Source organism: Lissotriton vulgaris, chromosome 4_1 (assembly GCF_964263255.1).
Source record: "Lissotriton vulgaris chromosome 4_1, aLisVul1.2, whole genome shotgun sequence".
NCBI lineage: Eukaryota > Metazoa > Chordata > Amphibia > Caudata > Salamandridae > Lissotriton > Lissotriton vulgaris.
In genome coordinates this window covers 1,042,888,782-1,042,916,346 of record NC_141691.1, presented here as the reverse complement: position 1 = coordinate 1,042,916,346, position 27,565 = coordinate 1,042,888,782, and the positions used below count along the sequence as shown (strand labels likewise).

The following is a 27,565-nucleotide window of genomic DNA, read 5'->3' as shown; positions in this document are numbered from 1 at the left end:
GTTTGGAGTTGACAAAGTTTAGTCGCCCCGTGAGCTTTGTTTTACCTTTGTGGTTGTATGGAGAGGATGTGTACCTCCATTGTTGGGTGAGAAATATCTAGTCCCTGACATTGTCTGGATTGCCTTAGGACTTTTGTGTGGGTCCTAGTCTTATGGATTCATTTATAAATGTATTGGGAGTGCTTGAAGGTTTAGGACTTGGAGGTTGAATCGTTGTTATTTGACCTTTTGTTTCTGAATCTTCTTGACATTCCTTTTGTGCTGTTTAATCTCTGCACATTTACTTTTTGTGAATTATATTGTGTGTGTGCATTATGATTCATTTGTTCATTTTGATGAAAGGTAGAGGTGTTGTAATGAAGCTAGTGTTGTGCATCCTCCCTGTGCTTGCCCCTGCTCTACTGCTTGGCCCATGATGATGTCATCGGAATGTTGAGTGGGTTGAACAGTAAGAAGAAGTCAGTTGGTATGAGGGGCTGAACAGTAGAACTGCTCCTGGAGGGGTCTGTCTCTAATATCTACTTAACATCTTATATTATGGATCTAAAGTGAAGAATAAACATGTGATCCTGAACTACACCTATGGACTATAGATCTTTCATTATTTTAACAGAAGACTTTCTGTTATTAAAAATCTCTTTTGTAGCACATACATAATACAGAGTCCAATATAAACATATAACTTATGCTCACAGGGTTACACATAACAAACATATAATAATACAGACCACAGTGTAAACACACACAAAATACAATGGCCGAGTAAAAAAACACAAATGTTTGTCTGTATGATACCAAGATCAATGTGCAACATATGCTTCCTCTTGGTTTGCAAAAGGAGAACGTCAATGGAGTTTTGTTCTTATCAATTTGTTAGGTCATCATCAGGACAAAGAACAATGTTTGAGAGTAACCATCGAATTCAATGTTTAGCCAATGATGAAGTCAATTACCAGATCAATAAATGAATTATTCTAAGCAAAAACTTTGCATCCATTCTTGTGTCAGACAGTGATCTCGATGGCCAGCCACAGACAGTGCAATGCTGGCACAAGCCATGAAGGAGCGGTGTTTGGGCTTTCACTGATGTTCGTGCTGATGGTAAATGCATATGCAGGCACAGAAGGCATTATCCATCAGAAACGCACATCTCAGCCCTTCCCATAGAAACACCCTTTGCTCTAGCCTTTGTAACAGAACATATGCAAGTACAATATAGGAGCATCAAAAGGAGTTATTGATTTTTCAAATCTTTCAGATGTCAAAGTTAACAGTACTAATAATCCGAAAATTACTTTTTGTGATTCGGAAGGTTGTTAAACTACTACTATCAGGCAGATTTATGGTTATCAATTCCACTGAGCTACCTACTCTCTCTATGGACAAACCTGAACTGCTAGTTTGATGACTAAAACTAATTTTCAGCCCACAATGTCAATTGACTGTATTGAGGGTTCCCCACAGCTTTAACACATAGTTATCAGCATACTGAATTAACGGCTCTGATGATCACATTTCTATGCCTTTAATTGATTGGTATGCCAATGTTCATGGCCCCAAGTGCTCAGACGTTACTGCCAGTGACCTATAGCATTTTATATAACCCCATGATATCAGTATTAATAATGCCTTGTAACTTCATGTAGTTATTTTACATGCTTGTATTTCTTTAAGCTCATTGGTATAAGGAAAACAAAAATTGACGGGACTAATATGATGACGATTTGCAGGTGTCTTGCCACAAAGTAAATAAAACAATCTGTGACATTCCATTGAGAACATGTTTACAATGAAAGAAGCAACCACGTCTGTGTTTATGTGCATGGAGGGGGCAAAGGAGATGGAGAGAAGACTGACATTTAGCTTTTAGCTAGCCTTGCGTAGCTAAAAGAGACCTTCTTGGCAGTGGTGCTGGAACAGTTTTTAGAGTGGGGGCCCTGCCATCAGGGTTACATCAGTGAAGTCACAGGGATTTTGAAATATCCAGGGGTTAAAGTGTAGCAAATGAGCCACGCCCATTTAGCAGGAGAACGGTGAATGAGTAGTGCATTTACTTTGTCACATTTTTGAGCACATTATCTCAAATGTATGCATTGAAATGGCCTCTTGAAACGGTCACAAAATGTGCAAGATACATTAGCCTAACTACTCACTATTTAGTGCACAAAAAATAAAATTGGAGTCAGATTTCTCTACATATTTAGCATTTGTGTACATATATCGCAAGTAAAGTGTCTTGGTTTGTTTTTACCATATACACATTTTTGTTCGCATTGCACTTCAAATAACAAAACAAATAATGTGCCTTATTTGAACATTTCCTGCAGCTGATTGTCAGTACGCATTTTAGAGGTCCACGGGGGCAAGCAAGAGCTACAAGGCCCAACCATGGTGGTTGAGACCTTTTACTTTGGATGTCTCTGTCACCCCTTCCATGGTCTCCGAGCAACTGGGCCAAGTACCTTTTCCTCACCTGACTCTCAGTGGTAGCACTGGTCGATCAGTCCCAGACTGACAACTCAAAATACACCCAGCAGCCCCACTAAATTATTGTCCAGTCAAATTCTTGCTTTTATATAAAAATGAGCATACATACTAACACAAAGTACACTACATTACACTGCAACTAATAACCACAGTTTTCTGAAACAGACCTGATACTGTTACCTTGGTCAGCTCCTGTCCCTCTTCCCTGTCTATGGATGATGGTTATTCCACATTCACATGTAATGACATCCAAGATAAGCCCCACCACTGAATTTAAGTCTTAGAAGTTGTACAAGGGCTTTTAGCAAAAGTCCACATGTTCCCAGCGCCTGTACTTGGACGCAACAATAAGAACAAGTTCACCTCCCCAGGCCCAATAACCTAGTATCAGTCTTACCCACAGTCGCTGAAATGGTGATCTAGTTTCCCCGGGCATGCATTTCTGGTGGTGAACAGGGCTCTGTAATCTGCAGCCTCAGCATCAAACATTCACGGTGCTCCTCTGTTCCGGCAGAACTCTTGGGATCCTCTCAGTAGCACCACCCCTGAACATCGGTACCTTCAGTCAATCTCCTTCACCTCACAGGGCCCACTAGTCTTGTGTGAGGCAGAAGCTGGTGCTCTAGTAAGTGGCCTTGATTCTCTTGGGTGAAGTCCACTCACCCAGCATGGGAGAACGTTAGCCCCCAGTACTGGTCACAACATGCAGAATTCATGCAGCGCTTCTCCACCATGATGTACAGCTTCAGCTTATAATTCTTTTCTGTACACACTTGTGACTTAGTGTCTTCATGTTCTGAGGTTACCCACCTTGAAGTGCCCACTGCTTTGTTATGCTTTTCCTACAGAGAGCGGTCTATCACAGCTGGACAGCCACCAATCTTGATAGCTCCAAACATAGGTCATGGGAATGACTGGAGATTCACACCTGGATGTCAGCCTCAGCTATATGTGCATTACAAGGTTACTAAAGGGTCACAGCCAAACACTTATCAGCTACATCTCCTTACTCAGATATGCCCAGCCCCTTTGACCAGTAACCTCCTTCCTGAATATAAGAGCCCCTATTGATGTGCACCAAAGGGCCTGGCTTTTCCTTCCTCATATATGTGTCCCAGGAATGTAGCAATTCACAAATCTGTCTGAGGGAAAGTTGTCGACAAACTAATGAGTATCCCTCTGCCTGATGAAGAAAAGTGTGGTGATGTGTGTGTATCACGAATAGACACCACTTAAGTAGGAAGTAGAAAAAAGGAAAATAATCCTTTTAGTTACACAACCCTCATCCAATCTAGTAGTGGCATGCTTCATCATTGGGTTCACCCTGACTCCTGATGGTCAGGGTGGGGTGAACCATTTTACAGAGAGCTCTTCGTATATTAATAGTCTTGGGGAGCTACACTTAAATGATTCTGAAAATGCTTTATTCGATTTTAGAAACCATAAAAGCATCAAGTACCATAGACAATACGATTCATTTCATTTACAAATTAAAATACATCCATCAGGAGCCCTCGAAATACATTGATCAATTAAAATTATTTTAAGTTAAATGAAAATTCCTCATCCACTCGCAAAGTATCCCTTTATTAGTGGAGAGGATGGGAGATGATTAAAACAAACTATATAAGAGATGGTATTTGATGGTTCTATGACCCTTATAGTTCTAATATGCTTCTACCCTTCACTTTTGCCTATAAATGTCCAGTGCATTCGTAAGGGGGAGTTTGTTTTACTAATTCTCCCCCGGTGACCTCTTTATTATTAGAGCTTTCACAAAAAGTCATGCACAATAAAATAATTCTTTAGGCATGCAAGTTAATACTTGCCAATTCACTGGTACACAGGAGGGGGTATTTTGAGGCCACACTGGGAGCGGAGGGAGGTTGGCTCTGTAGTCAAACTTCTGTCAAGGATCCCTAACCTTCTGATGACCTACTCCGGTCCACTTGTACCTGGCTTGTGGTACCACACAGGAACGTTATACTTATCCCTGCTCCCCCAGCAAGCCCTGGGCCTCACAAAATAGAGCCCAGTGTCTTCCGTGTGTTTGGTCTATTGCAAGCACACACATCCACCATTACACACACACACACATGTACAGGCATGCACAGCCTCCAATGTACTGTACCCTTGCATGGGCATCCACACATCCCAGCACAGTCACACAGCTCTGCACACTATCCTCTACGTTTTGTACCAACTCACAGCCCACATGTAGCCCTGCACATACACATAACCACACAAGCTATTTTATGATGCACTGTACATTCTCCCAAGCAGATATATTAGTTCATACACAACCATAAGCGCTATATCCTGATGCACTAAAACATCCCCACAGTCACACATAAATCCCAGCGCTCAACACAATCCAATGAAGTCCAAAGGTGTGTTAAGCACACAGCAGCTGAACTGTACCAGAGTGGGCCTGAAAGCGCCACTCCTGTCACAATGGTAAAAAAGCCTGTTCACTCTACTGATCACTAAAAACTAAAAACACAATATGCTGCCTCCACCGAGCTCATGCTACCTAAATCCCAATGAAGGCAGTAACTTTCCATAACTTGCTAGTAACACCTAGGACACCCCTCCCCATTCTAAGCAGAATGCAGTCTGTGAGACAGGCCTATGTAAAAGACACAAACATGATTGGAGTTTATCCTTAACCAAAACCAAACCTTTTTACTAAAAATTCAGATATCATGGAAGCTGAGTTGCTCAAGGCAGGGGTATATGTCTATAACCATGCAAGAGACTTTTCTGTCCCAACACTGACATATTGTGAAATATGTGTAAATGTCATACATAAGTACTCAACTTTTGTTACATATTAGAACATGTTGACATCCTGCAACCTTTCCTTTATACTTTCTGAAAGGCAGCTAGATTATTTCTTGGCCCACATTAGAAAATTCTGTTACTTTATAAAAAATAAGAAAGGAAAAGTACAGCAATCTTCCTTTAAATAAGCAGCAGTTTGTCATGGTGTTTGGCATTATCAACAGAACTCTGTCTTTGAACCCACAGAAAATAATTCAAGAAAAAAACAAAATTTGAAGGCCTCTTTATTGTATTATCCCCTTCTGAACTCCTGCAAAGATATTTGGAGGTGCTTCAGCACTACCCACTCTACTATTTCAAGTGCCCCTGCTTCTGGGAAAGCTTCACAATCTCATAATTGTGGTTGTACTTCTTTCGGGGAGGACTTTACCACTCTAAAATCCATTTAGCCAGCTGTATTAAATGTTCTATGACCTCGTTAGCAGTTGCTCGAACTCATGTCATCACTTTCTTTTTTTATATATATATCTTTATTGATTTTGCAGGTTTTACAAATGGGCCTTCAGTGAGTGAAACATACTGCTACAACACATAGCAACAGATCACATCTCTTTTCGACGTGTCTCACATACATGATGCATCATGAATAAAAGATTTCGCAGTAACTAGGGTAATACGTCTGCTTCTATATGTTACAATTATCTGGCTACATCGCATACATAACATCACAGTATTCGCTATTAATATGTGCTACACAGTAAGTACTATTGTGAAAATATCTATTGATGTTGGCTAGTGTGAGGTAAGCTCTCAGCATCATGTAGAATTGGATTTGTCTAAATCTAGCGTCTCTAGGGATCTGTACCGGGCTAGCCAGAGCTCGCTTCCAGTCTTTATCTGTGAGTTATCAGCCCAAGTCATGTTCTCATTTGTGTCGGAGGGGAGCTAAATTTACCACTGCATGTTGCTGCAATGAAGCTGCAAACCACTGCATTATGTGTCAACCTCGTCCCATGACATGCAAATATTGCACTGTGAGATGTGTTTGCGGTTCTACTGCAAGATCCCCCCATTTTGTTGAAAGCGTAGTTTTCAGTGACCTGTGAGGTAGGAATTGTGCTGCCGGGAGTCCCTCATCAGACACAAGCGTAGTGTACGAAATAAGTGAGCCTTCCTGATAAAGATCCCCTAGCGTTTGTACACCTGCATCGTGCCAGTGCTGCAGTTTTGTAAACATAAGTGTTGCTCGACCCGCAGGGGTACCCTCCAGAGGAAGCACAGGGGCTAAATTGTTGTGTCTCGGTAACATCTGTATGCTACATTCAGAAAACGAGGTTCAAGGGGTCGCACCCTCGTGCCGGGGAGAACGAGTGCAAGGATCTGAGGGAGCGTGTTAGATGGGCGTGTGGTCGCTGTGTCGTCACGCTGGCGGTCTGCCATCCATCTGGCGATCCATTGAAGTTGGGCTTCCAGATAGTAGTGCTCAAAGCAGGACACCGCCAGGCCCCCTTGATCAGTGGGTAAATTTAGCTTTTTGATCGCTACTCTGTGCCGATTGGGACCCCAGGTGAAATCTCTGATTATCTTCTCTAGTGACATACCCTGTAATCGGTCCCAGGATGCTTGTTTCCGGTCCAGGGAGGACCTGGCCTGGCAGTTTGGACTGGACTGTTCCCATGGGGCACTGGGTCAAGACTGTTTTACATATGGCTGGGTCCAAACTGGGGTGGTGTAGTGGACAAAAGGACAACAGATTTAACCCAGATCTTTTGACAAGGGCAGAATGTTTGCCTTGTCAGCATTCTGTCCATCGTTTGTTTGCTGTAAAAACTATCTTCTCCAGTGTGGCAAAAAAGGAAGCAGGGAGATAGATGGGCAGATTGGCAAAATAGTACAGACATCTTGGCAGAGCCACCATTTTGAGCAATTCCACTCTACCGACCACAGTGAGAGGGAGCGTACTCCAAAACTGCATCTGGGATTTCACGGCTGTCAGTGCTCTACCTAGGTTACCGTCGAAGAGGTCCAGTGGTTGGCGATTCACCCATATGCCCAGGTGTCAGAATGTGCCAGCGCTCCACTGCACTTCCACGCCATTGAGGAATAGGCCGGGGTCACAACAGTTATATTTAAAAGCATATAGTTTAGTCCTAACAATGTTTACTTTTAATCCTGACACAGTAGCAAAATTACGGAGGATGTGGGCCAGTTGTTCTGGCACCTGAGTGATGTCTTTTAGGTAGATCTGTAGATCATCAGCGAGTAGCGGCATCACGTGGGTGCCATCACCCAGTAGTATGCCAATGTGTAGCTGCATTCTTAGGGATTCCGCCAGTGGCCCCATAGCGAGGGCAAAGAGGAGAGGAGATAGTGGGAAGCCCTGTCTCATTCCCTGTTTTACTGGAATGGTAGACAAGACATATGGCCCCAGTTTTACTCTGACCACCGGGTTCGTACAGAGGAGGTGGGTCAATTGCAGAAAGTCAGGGCCCAATTTATATTTTTCAAAGGTTGCAAACATATAAACCCATTCAAGAGAATCTAATGCCTTCTCAAGATCGAGTACAAGGCAGCCCGCTCTCGGCCATTTGCAGACGGAGTAAGTTGCGACTCTAAAAAAAGCGGCGCAAATTAAATGAGGTGTTGCAGGGCGGCACAAAGCCATTTTGGTCTGTATGCACTAGATCGGGGACTGCTTGTGCCAAACTATCCGCTAGAATTTTCACTAGGTTTTGTAATCGGTATTGAGCAGAGCAAGGGGTCCGTACATCCCCTTGTCTGTTGGATCTCTGTCAGGCTTGGGCCATGAAATCAGATGCAATTCACCCAGCGTTGGTGGGAGCCAACCTGCTTTTATTGCGGCTACATTAAGGTCACATAGTTGGGGCACCAGTAACACTTGATATGCCTTATAGTATGCTGCTGGGAGTCCGTTTGGCCCCGCAGTCTTCCCCGTAGCGAGGGACAAAATGGCTTCTCTGCTATCTTCGGCTGAGATCTGTGCATCCAGTATATCATTGTGCGCCTGTGTCATCTCTGGTAGTTACACTCAATGTAGGAAAGCTGTGAGGGCGTGCAGTTCATATTGACCTTGGGATTGGTAGAGCTTTTGATATAGTTGTGTCAGAGCCACGTGGACGTCTCGTTGTGTGTGCTGCAGGAGGCCTGTGTTGTCACGCAGCGCCACTATTGGTGTAGGGGTGTGTTCCTGATGAATCAGCCAGGCCAGGAGTCAACCCGCGTCGCCAGCTGCAGCTTGGGTGCGAGCAGTATGCGCAGCATAATTATGGCAGCAGAGGTGTCCCATTAATTCGGCATGTTGCGTCTGCAGTGTCTCAAGATGGCAACTGTCCCCAACCCCGCCCTCCCCATCCGCCTCATGTCTCAGAAGGTCTAGTTCTATTGTGTTCAGGCTGGAGGTGAGGGTTTTACATATGTTCCATGTAGCGCCGATGCAGTGTCCCCGAATCGTTGCCTTGCATGCTTCCCATTCTATTAGTCTGTCTTCTGCCGTGTCTTTGTTGAGCTCGAAGTATTCGAGGCTCCCCGTGCCCAGGGAGGTGCAAAATGGCGGATCTTCGAGTGCAGCAGTTTTGAGTCGCCACGAGAGGGCGGGGGGGAGGGGTCCCAGGTGAGTTTCGGCAATTGGGGGTTGTGGTCAGAGTGCGTCTGGCCTAGATATTCTATGCGGTGGACTAGTGGGAATGGCGCAGGGGAGCCAACTATTCTGTCCAGGCGTACATGTAGGTGGTGCACCGCTGAGTAGTGCGGGCATATTCGGGTCTGTGGGATAATGCTGCGCCATATATCTAGAAGCACCCAGTGAGCCAGCCAATCAGGGAGAACCTGCGTATTAGACTGTGCTGTCGTTCTGGACAGGGGGTATGACCTATCTAGGCCAAAATCGAGTACAGAGTTAAAGTCTCCTCCCAGGAGCCAGGGGATTCCTCTCCCCATGCTAGGATGCTTGTAAGGTCATCTAGGAAAGTGGTGTATTAACATTTGGGGCATATATGGACCCTATAAGAATCGATTGACCTCATCACACGTGAATGGAACCCCTGCTTTCACCCAGATGAGAGCACCACGTGTGTGTGCTGAGTAACTGGTACCATGGACTTGACCTCTCCATCTGTGCTGGAGGCGCCCTAGCTCCACCTGGGACATGTGTGTTTCCTGGAGCAGTGATATGTCAGCAAACCGGCACCGCAGGTAGGCGTAGGTAGAGTATCTGCATGCCGGTGTGTGCATTCCGTGCATATTCCATGTGATTACGTTAATTTGTACCAGGGTCTTGTGTACAAGCACTAGGATAGCATTAGGGGGGGGCAAAGTGTAGCAGTGTCTGACCTGCAGGGAAGCGTTCCAACTCAGTTGTGTTAAGAACAGGGAAAGTGTGCAAACTAAACTTTGTATAACTATGAGGGCGAGTTCCAAGTGGAGGTTCGTCCAAACCATAATGCCCAACCTAGGGCTAAAGGAAACTGTATATTAGCTTGCTGCCCGGCGCCGTGTATTCGTCGAAGATAGTGGGCTACCCCTAAATGTCAGCTTGTGAATATGTATCCCCTCAACCTATCTTCAGCACGAGGAAGAAAGGTGTGGGCCCACCAAGATGCCCCGCATGATGCTGGGTGTGTGTTGCACATGGCAATATCTTAATTAGCTATGTGTTACGCAATGAGCAGTGGCCTTTAAAGCAGTGCATATATCACAACAGTTCAACAGCACAGCAGGTACTTGTGTGGGTTGCATCAGGCAATTCAGCAGCATCTATGGAAGGTGTCATATGATGCCATCAGCTGTTTGTGGTGTAACTTCTGGCAGAGAGAACTCTTCAGGGTCATCAAGTCTGCATGGCGTTGAGTTCGCTGTATCTGATGAGCTGGGTGGCTCAATTGCCAGTCCGAACCTGGCGGTGCTGTACCCAACGGCGCAGCAACTTGCAGTACCTCATGTCTTTCCACCATCCTTTGTGTTGGGTCAGGAGCTATGGAATTTGCGGGGGTTCCTGAGCGATGTCGGTTGTGCCTGCCTCAACAGCTCTGATTCCTGTTGAATCAGACGGGTTCCTCTCTCGCAGGTGGTTTGGGCCCTGTCACTGTTCCTGACTCCTCTAGCCAGTCCCAGACTTCGGTGGGTGAATCAAAGAAGTGCACTGTTCCTTTTGCAACAACACAGAGACTAGTAGGGAATAGCAAATAATAGTCTGAGTTCTCTAAGTTGCTTTTTCACAACTGCGTACACTCTTCTGCAGCGTTGGACCTGCGATATATAATCTGGAAAGAACATGACACGGCTGTTGCTGATATTTATGCCTGCCAGCTTGCAGGTTTCACGGAGGATTGATTTCCTGTCTCTGTAGTTGAGTACTCTAAAGAGGAATGGGTGTGGGCGGGCTCCTGGTGGTGGTTTCTGTGCCAGAATACGGTGCGCTCTCTCGATCACAAATTAAGTGTTAGCGGGGAGTAAATCTCAGATCCAATGCTCAGCATATTCCTCTGGTCACCAGCCTTCCTCTAACTCTGGGAGTCCCACTACACAGATATTTTTGCAACGTTAGCGTCCTTCTGATTCTGCTACCTTGTCTTCCAGGTCTAGGACATGATCTATCAGGTCTTGGAGGGCTGCTGCGTGGCTATGTGTGACTGATTTGATCCGCCAGCATTTGTTGGTGCACTCTGTCTCCGAACTTGTGATGGTCCGTTTTCAGGAGGATGAAATCCGAGGTGACTTTGTCAAATTTGGATTCCAGCAAGGAGGGGGTCTCATCCAATGCCGATCCTATCTTCTGCACAGCTGCAAGACAGAGTCCAGTTTAGCAGCCAGTGTTGCTCTTGGCATTTCCGCCTCTGTGTCACCTCCCGCAGTCATCAATTCTGAGCTTCCAGTGTGCGTGCTGGGTTGCTGGGTACTTGTGTGTAAACAGCCCATTACTAGTTGCTGCGCTGTCTGCATTTCCCTGATTGTAGTCACTATCAGGGCGGGGTAGCTGTCTTAGTGGCGTAACAGACCCAGCAGTATGAAGTGGTCTGTTAGTTGATTATAGGTGGGCCGGTGCCAGAGCGTGCATGCACTGTCCCCGCTCCCCTGTTCAATCTTCTGGTTGTGGCCTCTATCTGGTGCAGACGTGAAAGGGGGCCCGCTCGGGTCTGCTCACTTGTTAGTGAAAGGAAAGTTCCCTCTCAATGTCTGACTGTCCTGCACCCCAGCGTCAGGTCTGCTGGTCTGTGGGTGTGTGGGTCGACAGTCCTGTGCATCAGACATCCGCTGGCGCTGTTGTGTGAGGAGGGGGGCCGACCAGCCATGTACACAGTCGCTCTGCGTTTCTACCACCATAGCGCGGGACACTTTTCACCTCCTTGGTTATAGTTAGTCAGGTTTGCCCGTCTTCTACCATCTCAACCACCATGGTGACAGTTAGGCAGGTGCTGTTCCTGCTTCCACCCCGCCTGTATAAGTGAGGCCCAGGCGCATGTCGCAGTAATGCCTGGCCGACTTCCACTCACCTCCACCATGGCTCATCTGGCTATTGCCCACACAGCATGCATCAATGGCCGAGGTCCACCTCAGCAGCACCAGTCCCAGGGTGGGAGGGAAGGAAAGTCGCAGGTGGGCTGTGTACCCTAGCATTTATGCCGTTGTTTCCTATTAAGGCCCTGTTATGTAACACCTCAGGGTGGCTAAGTCTCAGCAGGTCCCTTTTGGAGGCATTCACACAGTCCAGCACGCCTCATAGAGGGGCAAAGCAGGGAAGGGATCTGGCAGTATGGTAGCACCTCGCTGACAGCTCGGCACATTGTGTGATATGGGCCCATTTCACATGGGCAGCACTGGCAGGCCCCACCACTCCTGCAGCTTTCAGGGTGCAAAGGCAGGTGTCTCCCGTGATGCGCGAGTGGCTGCAGGTTGCAGGAGCAGGCAGAAATTCAGTCAGTATCAGGCTGCTCACCTGCTTGCAATTGCGGTGGTTGCAGCTAGTGGCTCTGCAGCTCAGCCACCACGTTCTTCCCAGGGGGGCGCCAGTCAGCTACGGCGTGCCCTTCCCCCGTTCGCAGCAGGCACACTCTAACAGCCACCAGCCACGATCTCTGCACAGTACGGGGGCACTCAATTCAGGTGGCGGCCCTGCGGCCCAGGCACGCACCTCATGGGCTGCGGTAGTGGCACCTCTACACTCATACACACCTTCTTGTCAAGCCCTCACAGAGTCCACGGTCTACGCAGCTGGACATGGGGGGAAGACGCTCAGGCACCAGCCATTGGCTATCTTCTTTCAGTTTCTAACGCAGCAACTTTGACGCTGGCCAGGGAAGCCAATCACTCTGTCCCTGTCTAGAGCACTCACAGAGACGCTTTCAGTTTTGGATCCCACAGGATTGTAGTCGGGGGTTATCGGTCAAATCCGTGGGTCGCCCCCACTCAGGTACTCCCACAGCGGTAGAGGGCACCCAGATGGTGGGGGATACCAATGATTGTCAGGATAATTAGGGGTTTTGGGGACGGAGCGCTTGCGAGTTGCGTCTGCCATGTTTGGCTGGCTGGCCACACCCCCCACATGTCATCACTTTCTTGATTCTTTCCATAATGATTTCCAAAGCTGTGTACAACTTCTGTGCTACACCTCTTTCTTAACCACATCCATTGTAAACAAATGCTACCCAACAACAGGCACCTTCATGCTCAATTCTCTGCTTATCAACTGAAGGCACATATAGACCAGGTGTTTTGAGGCATTCAGTGTGCTCTTGGCTTGTCCATCCATAAAATAACAAATAGGCTTACATGACAGGAATAATGTAGCATCACTGATTCCTGCAGTTGTTCCTCATTCGATGCACTACAATTAGTAACCAGGAGGAACTGTTGCACACTGGAACTACCATTCATTGCAGTATCTGTAGTGTTGGAAAGTGGATATTTTGGTTTGAAAACTGGGCTCCTGATAATTAAGCCCTAATCCTGTAAGCTGTGAGGTTGCACTAAACCTACAATGGTTGTTGCAAGCTGACAGCAGTTATTGTTTTGTAAAGAATACTATGGTTTCACTGCCTCACTTTTAGGAGATTGTAACTATTTCCAATTAGAGAAATTGGAACCTTGATAAGTTTGAGTTGATGTTGGTGATCACGATGCTGCTTCTACCATATTTCTTCCTGGACATGGAAATCAATTTATAAGAGGAAATTGACTAACATACTCTGGGCCTTTTTCAGTCCACCACCTACTTTATTGATCTTTTTTTCTCAATATCAGGGAAGAGGAAAATGAAACCAGGAAATCGGATGGTAATCACTATGATGTTGAAGGTTGCATTTTTTTGATCACCTGCAATATTGCAGATGTTGATGCACAGAATGTGTACAAAATGTTTAGGGAACTTGAAGCAAATTGTTTTTCATGACATCTGGGCAAGCTTACTGGTCAAAAATAGGGATATGTAGCCTCACATATTGCATCAGTAAGAACATCAAAAAAGTGATCATTGTGTGGTCAGCTGGTTCTGTGATTTTCTATATCAGCATTCATTGTTGCTGTCAAAATAAAGTTTAATCATCTCAAAGTTTTGAGGTTTACTGTGAGAGATGACTTTAAATGTGTTAGATTTGATATAACAGAATCACAAATAATTTGTTGAGTAGCTGTGCTCTACTCATTTTGTACTTCTGACCTACTCCTGAATTCCAGGAGTAAACCAAGAGTGATTCTGGTTCTATGTGGGCTTACTGTTGGACTTCTGAAGTAAGCCAGGAGTAAGTCAAAGGAAAATGTTTGTTGATCAGGCCCAATTTGTGAAACTTTTCTTGTGGAAATGTGAAAGTAACTCCTGTCTTTGTTCTATTCTGTTACTGACACAGTTGATTCTTCACATCCGACAGCTGCATGAAACTAGATATAAAGATCCCTCCAAGATCCAATTATAATATAAAGTTGCAAAATCAACCCAGGGGAATGCTTAAATGATCATTTCTTAACTAGAGATGACTTTCATGAGTAAACCATTCTCATAAGCAGTTAAAATGTTTCTTGGTGATCAAATGGCATATTGCACTTTTAGTCCTTAATCAATAAAATGTCTTATTGAATATTGCATATACTTCCTCAGAACAGGCTATTCCCACTGCTGTTTCCCAGTCAGGGAAAAAACTGAATTCAAACTGCTCTGTATTGTCATAAAACGCATTGCATGATCTATCACTAGACTAATTGGTTTAGTGGTTTAGCCTTCTACCAAGAAGCCTAAGACCAACAAACCAGAACTTATTGTTATGATGAAGGCCCCAACCTGTGCAAGGACCACCTCTGTGGAACTCCCACCCAGTGCTTCTATGATCGGACCATTGCTTTTTGTGATTCAGATGGTTGCTAAACTGCTAATAATTCAGGCAGATTTATGGTTAGCAAATCCACCGAGATTGCCACTCTCTCCATGGACAAGACTTGGCCTGCTCAATAGGTCTTCTGTGCTCCAAATGTTTAAAATGTACTGTTAAGAATGAGCAAAATGCTTTGTTTTTTTCTTAATTGTTGTGCTATGGTGGATTGTTAAGGGGTCACTAGTAGTCACCTGGGGTCCATTATTAGCTCATACAGAGTTGATTTTTACTTTGCATTCTTTGGAGCATATTTACAAGCCCATTGTGCCGCCCATGCGTCACGTTGACTGATGCACCGGTGGAGCATCCTGCTGTTTGATATTCACAAATGCAAAAAGAACAATTGGTGAACCGAACGCAGAACAATGTCGTACATTCACCCCAGTACAGAGATCTGGGCCTCAATCAATTGTTTTACTGCTCCTCATGCCATTCCAGTTTGAACCCAGCCATATGCCAATCAGTCTTGACCCTGCGCCCAATGGGAGCAGTCCATCCCGAACTGCTCGCTCTCCATGCCACTGGAGTCAAGCTCTCTTGGCTGATGAGGAGGCCCAGATCTAAATTTAAAAATGAATGTTAGAGACTGTGATTGGGCCTCATGAGTCCAGTGGGGAAGAAGAGACGTCTTTAGTCAAACCTTCCTCAAGGTTACTCCCTCGTTGGTAAACTGACCCATTCACCCAAGACCGCCGGAGTCATGAGACCCATTCATGGTCTCTTTCATGAATTTTGAAATTCAAACAGACCAACTAGGTGCTGTATAATTTGTATTTTTGCACATTTAGTTTATTGTGTTAATTATGAGTTATGCAACTTTAGGAGTGGGAGTATTTTCTCTTTTTGGTCCTGAAGAAAAGCCTTGGGGGTAGGGCTTAAAACTAGTGGACCTTATAAGCGGTGGGTCATATACCTGCAGCATTTCCCAACATCCCCAGATTTTAACAATCGACTAGGGGAATTGATGACGTTATTTTTTTCCCACTAGTTAGATATCTTTCACCTTTTTCATATAAGTAACCCACTCCATTATTCCAACCAACATAGGTGTATAGGAACATTCATTGGGAAATTCTCTGGCGTCTTCGCAGTTGTAGCACCCCCCTGTACGTAGAAGGGCAGGGATGAACCCTATGATGAAGCATGCCACAGTGGGGAAACCCTGGTGGGTGAGGGTTATTTAAAAAGAAAATTCTCTTTTCGAGTCCTACGAAGAGGTTGTGTTTCTCTTCTTCTCCCGCATAGGGACTCTTTTTTGGTTATTCAATATTATAATTATTAGTAGTATTATTATCACTAATAAAAATAATAATAATAACAAATACAATGTTAAGATTATCAATTGCAGTGATGAAACAATTGATACGGCCTAACTAATGATTAAAAAAAATCAACCCTGCAACTGTCGTTGAATATTAAATAGTTCTACTTCAAAATACAGAAACACAAATTTCAGTGGCAGCAGACATGTTTTAGTTGAGTCCAGTGCCACTGTAGTCTGTAGAATATATGTTGTTGTATACACTCTGTTCATGCTAGAGGACATAGTGCAGGGTCTACTGAAGCAGGAAGTGAAGATTCTGAGATGGAAGCAATACATGATAAGGAGGTTATTGCATACTCGATTTCTACCACGTTTCTTGAAAGATAGCTACCTGAACTACTCGAGGCACTTCTTTGCTTTCCATGCCATCTCTTTGCCCTATATTTTTTTCTGTATTCCACTATTTTTTAAATGGTATTGCATTAAGTCTTGTCAAAATGTGCCAATAATGCATTCCGTTTGGACTCTCTCCTTGCATATTGCTTGAATATAAATTACCCTTATGTTCAGTATACATTCTGTTGTCAAATAACATAAATGGCTTCACTGTGGTTCATCTATCAATACATAAAAATAAATGCAGCTAATGTCCAACATATTTTACTTCTGTTGGAATAGAATTGAGGGATAACAGACATTGAAGACAAAGAGAATTCCTTGAATAGTAACCATGCCCCTTGACGTTATGTTTGTGTTTCAAAAAGATAAACTGCCATAGAGTTGGCAAAGCATAACATTGATGTGCATTTGGGCAATAATATACATAGGGTTATCCATCTCTTTTTGCACCACAATCAACTTTAACCAGGTGCGGACAGAGACAGTGCCCCTAGATGGCAACACAAACAGGCCCCTACTCTAAGGGCGGCGCATTAGTGAAAGGGAGAGGGACTGTTGAAGCAGCCACTCTGTCTTTCACAGGGCAGGTGACAATAAAGTGTGCTTTATAAAGGGGGATAGAGATCCCTCTGTAGGTGGGTGCAGGGAGTGACTGAGACCAAGTGCATGAGGATAGCAGGGGGATCAAAGGTTCCCCCTTTTTTACCTAGGATGTCAATCTTGAGTGGGTAAAATAAGTGTACGCCACCTTTTGTGATTTAAAGTCGGTTTGGGCTCCTGATGGCCCCTTAGCTATGCTTCCATATTCTTAATATGGTGAGATTGCAGAGAAAAAGTGTTCTGCTCATTTACATAGGGTCAAGCATCTTGCAAATGAGGTACCGCCCCCTTCAGATCACGCCTGTGCTATAAGTGATCCAGCATGGTCTCTATCATAGAAGAGGCCGCTCAAGCACCTGTGGCCCCTTCTGTAATATCTAAGTGCCCTGGGGGCAGAGAAAGAGGGTGCATACATTTGAGGCGCCCCAAGTGCACTTAATGTAATATAGTCCGAGAAGCTTATTAACTGCACTAGATGTGTTTCTGAGACATTGGGGAATTGTTTTGCTTTGAATCCAGTCAATGAGGAAGTTTTTTGAAACTTTACACGACTGATAATCTGTAATATTTGGTAGTGATTTATCTAGTTGTTGATTCCCTTAACAATGTTTGGGTACATTAAATTCAGGGCATCTGGGATTATGAAACAGAGGAAGGCCAGATAATGAGGGAGGGTTCACTGAATTATGTAGCAAGTAAAGCTAATTAAGCAGCATTCTGTGCAGTATTATTTCACTATTTTCATTTTCACACACATTCATTCTGTCTGTGCAACAGGTTCATCTCATTAGAACCAGTTTAAAACCACCTGAGTGCTGCAATCAGCAACTCAAGGGTGATTAGCTAATCTTTGCCAGTACACGGCACCCCATTTGGTATTTTATAGTAACTTTTATGTTAGTAACATTTCATGTAATTAAAAAAAAATCTGCAACCTATACAGCAAAGGATGAATTAAATGACAGTGTAGTAAATCCAAAATTGGGTGGGACATGGCACAGCTGCAGAATTAGTAACATCCAGTGGCCAGACTTTGTCGCTTTTGCAACGCCTGCACTTGGATAAGGTGCAAGCACTCTGACAGAATCGAAGCCTATGAAAAACAGTTCTAGGAAAGGACAATGGTTTTAGATTGTTATGTCGCTAATGTGTGATATTCAAGAAAAGATGCTAAATCCCTCTCTTTCTCTGTTCACACAGGAAATTGAAGACCACGTGGCATTTTTAATAACGGTTCCAACAGCCCTCGCGATATTCTTTGCAATATTTATTCTGGTCTGCATAGAATCCGTCTTCAAGAAGTTACTCCGTGTGTTCTCTTTGGTGGTCTGGGTATGTCTCGTGGCCATGGGATACCTCTTCATGTGCTTTGGTGGCGTCATTTCACCATGGGATCAGGTAAGATTGTATTTTATTTAAAGCACTGACATTTAGTTTTTACTAATAAAGTGTTGCCTCCATTGTTTAGAGGTTAAAAATAAATGTAGTGTAATTGTTTGGGGGACTCAAATAAAAGCCACCATATTTTGAAATATGCACGGGGGTAACTTGATCAAGAATTAATGTACACCATTTTTTTAACGAAAGTCAAACAATCCTATGAAAACATGAATGAATCAATGCATCTGCATTTATATACTTTTAGAGATACTGTGCAATTTTGAAAGGAGTTGGTATGACATTTCATTATGCATTATTTAAACTGCCATAGTTTATCTCTGAGGATGAATAAATGTGCTTGGATGTCCTATTGGACATACTTTACCATGCAAATGAGACGTCTTTCCTTGAAATTTATGATGGCAACTAGGCATCATGAAATGAAACTAATTATGAAAGCAGGTTACATCAAACTGACTTTGATAACAATATTGATTAATAGCTGACCTTCAAGTGTATTTTATATATTTATCCACTATAGAGTTACTCTGAAAAATTCGTACAATGAAAAACTTGAAAAAAAGCTTTTTTTACATTCAATGATATCACTGAATGTAATATAGTTAAAAAAAAAAGATTTTAAAAATGTTAAACGTCTGTGGCACATTTTCACAGAATCCAGGCCACACACTACAGGTTTATGGTATCAGGAAAAGAATCAACATGTCTACTAATACCTTGTTTTGAACTAATAAAAGCTGGCAACATTTCATGAAACAAACATTTCTTTAAACTTGTCCAGTTATTAGGTTGATTTGACTTTGAACATTTTGCAAAGGGTCTACACTATCCCTAGGATTCATAAAATGTGCCATAAGCCTCATTAGCATTCAAATTATGTACATGTCTTCTAATAACTATTCAGAAAAAAGGAGTATTACCTGCGGGTTGAGAAAATACAGATGAAGGTGGTGGAGACACAGAGTATGTGACTTGGGGGCATATTGTCAAGGACGGAGTTAAAATGATCGCAGGAGAATTCCAATTGAAGCCCATGTTCACACCAGAACATGGACTTCTATTGGAATTTTCAAGGGAATATTATCAAGCCCATTATCGCTGCTTTAGCTGCAGTTTTCTGCCACTAAACCAGGGATCATTTTTAAGGCCGTTCTTGATAATATGCCCCCACGTGTTCAAAACACTCACGTTTTACGCTATATTTGCATTTTTAAAAGTGCCACTGGACATGTTGCAAAGAACTCAGAGCGCTATACATTCATACTTTCTGAAATGTACCACTAATAGATAAATCTGCTTTGAGGGCAAGACGCAAAATACTGTGAAATGAAGTTGTAATATTACTATGAAATACAGCTTGTGAATATGCACCTTTTATTGTATGGTCTGCTGAGATTCATCAAGTGACTATCAAAAATGAGATTTTCCCATATTTGCATTTAATATGTTTCATTTCATATGTGCTATTTCAATCCTGATAAGCTACAGTAAAAATATTACTTATTGATTAGGCTGCGAGTTATTATTGGGAGCTATGGTATTTTGTTCCATAACAAACTGAAATTAATTTGTAAATTAAAGCTCCTCACAAATGTATTTTTATCTGTTGTCATTCTGGTTTGACTTGTTTCTGGACGGTAACGTCGTTGTACAATAAACTTATATGTGACATTTAAGATTATGAAACTCAATATTATAGGGTATCCTAAAATCATATGTTGCTACTTACACCTGTGCTTTTCTCACCATATATCATTCCGCTTAGTGTCACCAGGTTAGACAATAAATGTACATAGCATGTGGCTATGTTGGTGAGAAAGGTGTTCAGGGATGGCTTTCATAGGCCACCTTACTGTTTTACTTTTTTTTTTTAAATATTTTTATTAAAAGTTTTTACAACAATTTGTATCCCTTCCCCCTCCCCCACAGGACAATTTGACACAGTCTTAAATCAGGAACATGCAATGCATCCCACTACTATTTGGTATCAGAAGACACACTAAATACAAAATAAAGGAAGAAGAAAAAGAAAGCAAAGAAAAGACATGTAAAAACTAGGTTATACAAACTTAAGCCAGATCTTAGATGGTGATAGAAGGCTGGGGGGCCCCTAGCATCCTGTGTGCCCGATCCCCTCCTTCCCGTCAGTGATAGGGTACCATATCCGCCACCCCAACGCTCTTCCCTTTTTTCCCTTTCTTGCATATATCGCTCTTTCTAGATTATAACTGTGTAGCAACCTAGCTGTCCATTGCTGCACGTCTGGCGGAGTTCTATCCCGCCAAGCGGAAGCAATGCATAAGCTATAAACAGGAAATATTCATATCTGCACTGGAGTAGCCCATTCACTACCCCTAACAAAATCACCTCAGGTGTTACCTTAATTTTCAGGTACAAAACCCTATCCAAGAATGCCTCAATAGCTCCTATCAGAGGAAGCAGGCTCGGGCACATGGCGAACATGTGCGTTATATCCCCTTCGGTACTATCACATCGGGGGCACATTATCCCCTGGGTGCCCCCCCACTGTGCAATTTTAGCCGGCGTGTAGTATAGCATGTACAAGGTTTTGAAGTGCTGAGCTTGTAAAGCTGAGGAGCGAAGACTCTCTTGTCCTAACTGTAATGACTTCTCGAACATCCCCCGAGCTAACCCTAATCTATCCATCCATTTTAATTAGAACTTTTCTAAATCATCTTCTCTGTTCCGAATTAGTTCCGCATACAACCTTTTAATTGTACATCCTTGTCCCTCCTCTATGATGTTCATTTTTGTATTAATCTCAAATCCTCGAGCGCCTCCTGTCTTACTGGCTAGGAGACTTCTAGCCTGTAAATACTTAAAAAAAACTCCTTGAGCTGATTCCAAATACCCCTTGGAGATCTGAAAATTGACGTATTCCTCCAGGCCCTATCAGGTCTCCCGCCTTCTTTACGCCTAGTCGTCCCCAATCCCCAAATGTTGCATCCGCAAAAATTTCCTGTGGTATTGTGGGATTCTTAACTAATCTAGTATGTACATTGAATCTTCCCAGGCCAAGGCTCCTTTTAAACGCCTTCCAAATCCAATATGCTGCATCGACTGTTTTAAATCTTGTTTTTTTTAAATAGCTCGGCTCCGTATACTTCAAAAAAACATTCTCTGTTTCCCCTCCTAGAACCAATCCATCAATTTCTGAGGACCCAGTGTGTGTTTCTGCTTCCATTTCTGCCCCTCCCAAGAGGCTTGTCATCTGCCACCTTGTAAGCATAATTACGTACTTTTTAACCCCGATTCATCCTTTCTATGCCCTTTTTTCCTCCCTTTTTTCCCAGGCAATAGAGGCTTGAATCAATTAGGCATTATTTAATATCCTGATAATGATCCCCATGATTAAACAGTGAGATCGAAACGCCGTCGACCTTATATGTACATTATACATAAAGTATACCATGTGACATGTATATGAAAAGGTGCATTCTTGATTATCTGTTCTAATTGCTATTACAGAACCTTTAACCTTTTGCCTAAAAGCCCTGTTTGTGTTCATTGTTTTCCTTATGTACTAATCTGGATGTGCTTAAGTAGGGTACAGGCTTGTGCCCCACAGAGTTGAATTGTCAAAGGAAATCCTTTGTCTATTTTTCCTGCAGTAAAACATTGAGACCTCTGTCCGGCTGGACAAGTCTAACCAATATAGAATCCATTGTGTCTACATTTATTGCTCTCGTATTTCCTTTTGCATAGAACCAATGTTGTTTCAATAGGTTTTTTTTCTATAGGCATTTGGCATCCCCCATTTTTAGGCCTGGTGAATCAATGGCGCTCAAACAAGAACCTTCTATACCTCCCTTGCACTCGTTAGTACCCTTGCAAAATAGATTTGTGGTGCTTGCAGGGCATGAAGTTAATTATTAACAGTGTAGTACGGACTGTGGCTGTGCTGCCACCCCAGTGAATGGTGGGTCCATTAGTATAAAGATCCAGCCTCCCTCCCACTACCAATAAGTCCTTGTAACCTGGATGAGGATTTAGTCTTAGACTACACCTTGAAGTCCTAGGAAGAAATAGAAGCGGGTGTACCTGACGATGTAGGAGTTGAACGTTGCCCATGTATTATTTGTTAAGCTGGAACATGCCTCGCTTGGCCTCAAAAGTTCTAATTCAAGGTAGGCAATCCCTTATTTTACAATATGACAAAGTATTTATTCAGAAAACGTTGCAAGTGCCCAGCAAACTGGGCCCAGGGTAGCTTCTCCACTCAAAGGCAGGCCACTAGGAAGTTAGTGGAAGTGGCTAAACCCCTGGCTATTAACTCATTCTGGCAAAGGTGTATGAGACAACACTATTGGCTAGATTTTAGTTAGGTTCCATACAATGGCTGTTATGTTTACCATTAGGACAATACTCTACCGCAGATATTAACATTTACCCATGTGATGAGCAATCAAGTCAATCCTTATTGCATTTTGTTTTCTTTTGTGGTTATTATTTGCCGTTTGCAAGGAGGGTTTTATCACTGTTGTTGCTTAGGTATAAATTCTCAAAGTTCAAATCCACCCTACTCTATTTACAACAACTTAATGACTATGACACATGTTGTCTAGTTGCTTGCTTTCCGAAGAGCATTTTAATTCAAAATATAGTGTTTGTGAATATAGTTGCACTTTCTGCTGCTGGTCTTCCACTATGATGATGAACTTTGATTTATGTATTTTAAACTTAACAAAGTTGATATTTTGCAATAGATTTCAACTACGAGGACAGTGTCAACATAAATATATTGGTAGTTAGTCTTTTCACTTTCCATGCTGCTAGTCACCTATGAAACTGCTGAAATAAGATCCACACACTTGTAACCCCAAAGTCTTTTAATTAATTTTATTGTAGATATTTTAATCTCTTTGCCTTTTTATTGTAAGTTTCTCTAACATAGCACATGTCGAGGTTGCTCCTTCTCCTACCAAACAGTGAAGACATGGAAGGAGCTACTGTTTCTTTCACTTTCAATAAACTGTATTTGATCTATCGAGATAGACCATAAAGTTATAGGAAAATCAAAAAGATTACAATACAGTTGAAGACAATGAGATATTTTCCAAAAATGGTTCAAATGGATACATTAACATTTAAAATCTGAGTCGATGAGGAAAAGGCAGATTCCTCGGTAAGCAGTCCACTATTTATTTCAATCTACCCTAAATTCTCTGGGAATCGCCAATTGTCATTTAAAACTAAGTTCAGTGTGTACAGCAATAAAAAGACAAGAGTATAGTTAGTTAAAAACCACATAATATACTTTAAACAATTCAGTTCCTAGGCACGGCCCACTAAGTTATGAAAATGAAAAGCAGGCTATAGTAATTATAAAAAATGGTTGCAAGTTTTCTTTAAGGACACTGTCAAATAGATTAATCACAGCTAGATCTGAGCCTCAGTGCAGACCTCAAGAAGCTAAGGACGTATAACACAGAGTTGCTATTAAGCATTTGTAAAAAAACAAACACTGGTCTAACCTGTCTAAAGTTGCACTTCTTTAAAATGGGGATGAGATAAGATTTTCTGAGAACCTCATAAAAACGGAAAATATAATAGAGGGACCCCTTGGAGCTATCAAGGGAAATAAGGTACTTAAAACCAAAACAGAAAAGAAATGTTTTCCCTCGATCCTAATGTTCTAAGTGCACTAATCACCAGTATAAGAAATAGAGAATTATATTAAGTGCTTTGTCTTGGTTTTTATTAAAAAAGGGACATTTTTTGTTCACATTCCATTGTACAAAATTTAAAATCAAATGAAAACATACATATTATTTGTATGTTTTCATTTGATTTTTAGTTTTGTACAATGGAATGTGAACAAAAATGTTCCCTTTTTTTAATAAAAACCAAGACAAAGCACTTAATATAATACTTTATTTCTCATACTGGTGATTAGTGCACTTAGAACATTAGGATCAAGGGAACACATTTCTTTTCTGTTTTAACTCATAAAAACTACAGAACAATAAAATAATGCATCATGTGCTGTGGAAACTTCACGTCACAGCCACAGGGAGAGAGACCTAGCCGCTATGTGCCCCACCCGGGTGGGCCAACAGGTAATGAAAAATGTCCAGACATCGCCTGGTCAGTAAAAATCGATTGTGGGAAATTGTGAGCCATAAGAGATAGGGCTCAGTTGATGGCATGGTTTTCAATGGGAATAACTCATGCACACTAAGTTTCTTCAACTCCTCTACATCCCTTTCAATCTGCCATTTTTTAAGTAAATTCTCCTTTACCCAACACAGGTCTCCTCCACACATGTTGTCTGTGTTGGTGAATAAGTCAGCCCGTCCCAGGTCCGCAAGACAATCCCTTAAGTACTTACAACACAACAGGAATACAGTGAAGGTAATCCAGGGAAAAGCAATCAGTTAAAATATCCTTGCTTAGGGCAATTCCCTCCCTAAGCCATGAATTCAGTTATGGGACTCCCCCTTATGGACATTCCAGAAGTCCCTGAATATCTAGCTATCCTGCTAATCAACTGGACCCTGCCAGCATCTGCATACCCTCATGGGTGACAAGAAGCGCTCTACAAATCTACTGATTGATTGGTTTTTTAACTCTTTAAAGACAAATTTGGTTTTGGAGCAGGAACCTCAGTAAACCTCACAACCATTTGGTTACAGTCACCAAAAGAAACACTGGAGTTATATTTACACATATTCAATGAATCATTGTTGTGTAGAAGAGGTTTGCTAAAGTGATCAAGCCAGGGCCAGCATGAGCCAACTAGTGCTCCCTTACTGAGAGATAGTTTCGATATGGCGAGACTATCTGCACTCAATGACCCTACTGGATGGAATGATTGGGCCATGCTCCAAGCCAATCAAAGAATATTATACACATTTCAAAACACACTTTGTAAGAACATTATTCTGTTTATTACTCTGATTTTCATTTGATTTGTACAGCACATGAAGGTGATAACAGCATCTAAATCCTTTTATTAAAGATTTTGTAAACAGTCTAAAAGATCCAATCATATGCAAAAATAGACTAGTGAGGAGGTACACAATATCTGGGAAACAGAAGAATGGAGATACAAAAATAGAGTTATTATCTGGTTGCCTTACAAAAGGGAATGGAGAGTGGGTCTGCCAGAAGAATTGTGTAAGGAGTGGCACCACAGTACTCTCAGGAAATTACAGCATACAAATGGAAACTTGTACAAACTGTCCAAGGGACAGAACCTGAGGTTTGTGGAAATATCTTTGCTTTGGGACTTTTCCACAGTTCTAATATTAGAGGTTTCTAGAGCAGATAGAGATCGGAAGAGGGTGGGACTAGTGGGCACACTTTGTCATTTTTCTCAAATCCAAAGACTCTAAATTACCGAGCAAGCCCAAATATCTTCACAGCCGTTAAGATCTTACTATGGATAACTTGATTCTGTTTCTTTATCTTGAATATTAAGCTGTCTGATGCTTTCAACGTAATAGAAAGGTTTTTGGAAATTCCATGCTACAGAAATAAACAAATGGAAATACAAAAATATTTTAATAGATTACCCAAAATCTGGTTCAGTTAAGGAACTGTGTACTGTGGTGATAACACATCAGCTTGATATTTTGGGATTATGGCAAAAGAACGGTTTTCCATGATATTCATGTTAAATAATGAAACATTATTATCAAAAGTAGAAAAATACTTTCAGAATTGGTAACACATCTCACTCCTTCTTGTATACTGAATAAACTTCTCCTTGTCTAGAAGAAAACATTTTTCTCCAAATTGAATAGATTAATGTTTTCATTCAAATTTATAGCTACCATTCAGTTTGTTGGTCTAACAAAGATGTGTAAACAAAGTAGGGGGAGCAGGAGGATGCAAGACTAGGTCACCTCCTTACACGTATAGTCAGAAATAAACACAAAGTATTGGGTTATGAGACCTAGCTTGTGACTGTGGCCTCTGGCCACTATGGACAGAGAACAGCCCAAAGAAAGAAAAATGTATTTCTAGAGTCCCCTCACTCACCAGGGTTTCCCCACAGTGACACGCTTCATCATTGGGGCCATCCCAGTTCTCTACGAACTGGGGCGTGCTACGACTTGCAGAGTTACGTAGTAGCACTTTGTTGTGGAAGACTATGTGTGGTGTAATGGGTTGTGGAATGGGTGTATCATGATTAAAAATACTGTGCTAGTTGGCCTAAACAATTTTATTCCTGTTCCTAGGTTAGGTATGGTTAAAAATGGGGTTGACACTGTGTACCCATCTATAATGAGAAGGGATTCAGTGTGTGGTCGACAAGTTTTGAGGTTCCCCTAGCTCTTCCTCAGGACAACTCAGGGACCACCCCTGTGTTTGCCACTCCTGTATTGATCTTAATAGGAGAAAATAAAGAAGTTTAGTAAATAAGGGTGAACGATGCTGCTAATAAGGCATGCGTTGAAATACATATGATTGCTAGTACTCATTGTATATCTGAAATGTAAAGAATAAAGAAAATAAAGAGAAGGAATTAGTTATAACAACCCCCCTTTGAGTGAGGTTACACATTTGTTCTTCCAGGCTGCGCTCATATATGGGTGGATTGCTCCATATTGGTGCGTGCAGACTTTCAAGGAGCAAGTGGTTGTGCCAAAAAATCTTTAAAAATATGCAGGTGGAATGTGTGGCGTGAATTCACACACAGAAACAACACACTTACATCCATAAAGCATGGTATCAAATAGGCATCCTAGAGATAAATCAAACCCCTGATAAAAATGTCACAATATCATTTGTAGAGCTATTACTGAAACATGAGCATAGGAAGCAATTACGGATCCTTGGCTACTTCAGAGGATTGTGCCTAAGTTACTTAGGGCCCGATTACGATGGGGGGGAGACCGCCATCAACAGGCTGTAGTGGTGGTCTCCCCGCCATTGTAACTAACTGTACTGCCCGCCTTATTATGATGGCTCGAGGATCTGGGCCAGTTATAAAGACTGACCACCACACATCCAACCGGCTCCTTGAGCCCGCCAGTGTGGGGGAGGCGCACATTGTAACCTACAAAGGTGGCGGTGCCTACCAGACACTGGTTTAGGGATTATGATGTCCCTTTCTGCCTGCCTGTTCAGGTTGGTTAACATGCCATGAACAGGCACATGGTCCCCTTTACCCCATGGCTCCCGACAAGGGACCTCGGGGCACCTATGGTGCCCCCTACATATCCCTGCAACATGTGGCAGGCAGCGCATAGAGCCTGCCATGTAGTGCAGGGATATGTAAATT

The 27,565-nt window shown here is 42.6% G+C and overlaps 1 protein-coding gene across 1 annotated transcript in view; it reads left to right on the top strand.

The window, feature by feature from the left end:
* Positions 1-27,565, top strand: part of ADCY2 (adenylate cyclase 2) — a 3,890,318-nt gene that overhangs the window by 319,761 nt on the left and 3,542,992 nt on the right. Inside the window, exon 2 of the mRNA XM_086965279.1 lies at positions 18,112-18,309. Within this exon, the coding sequence (XP_086821405.1) occupies positions 18,112-18,309 (198 nt within the window). The remainder of the gene's footprint in view (positions 1-18,111; positions 18,310-27,565) is intronic.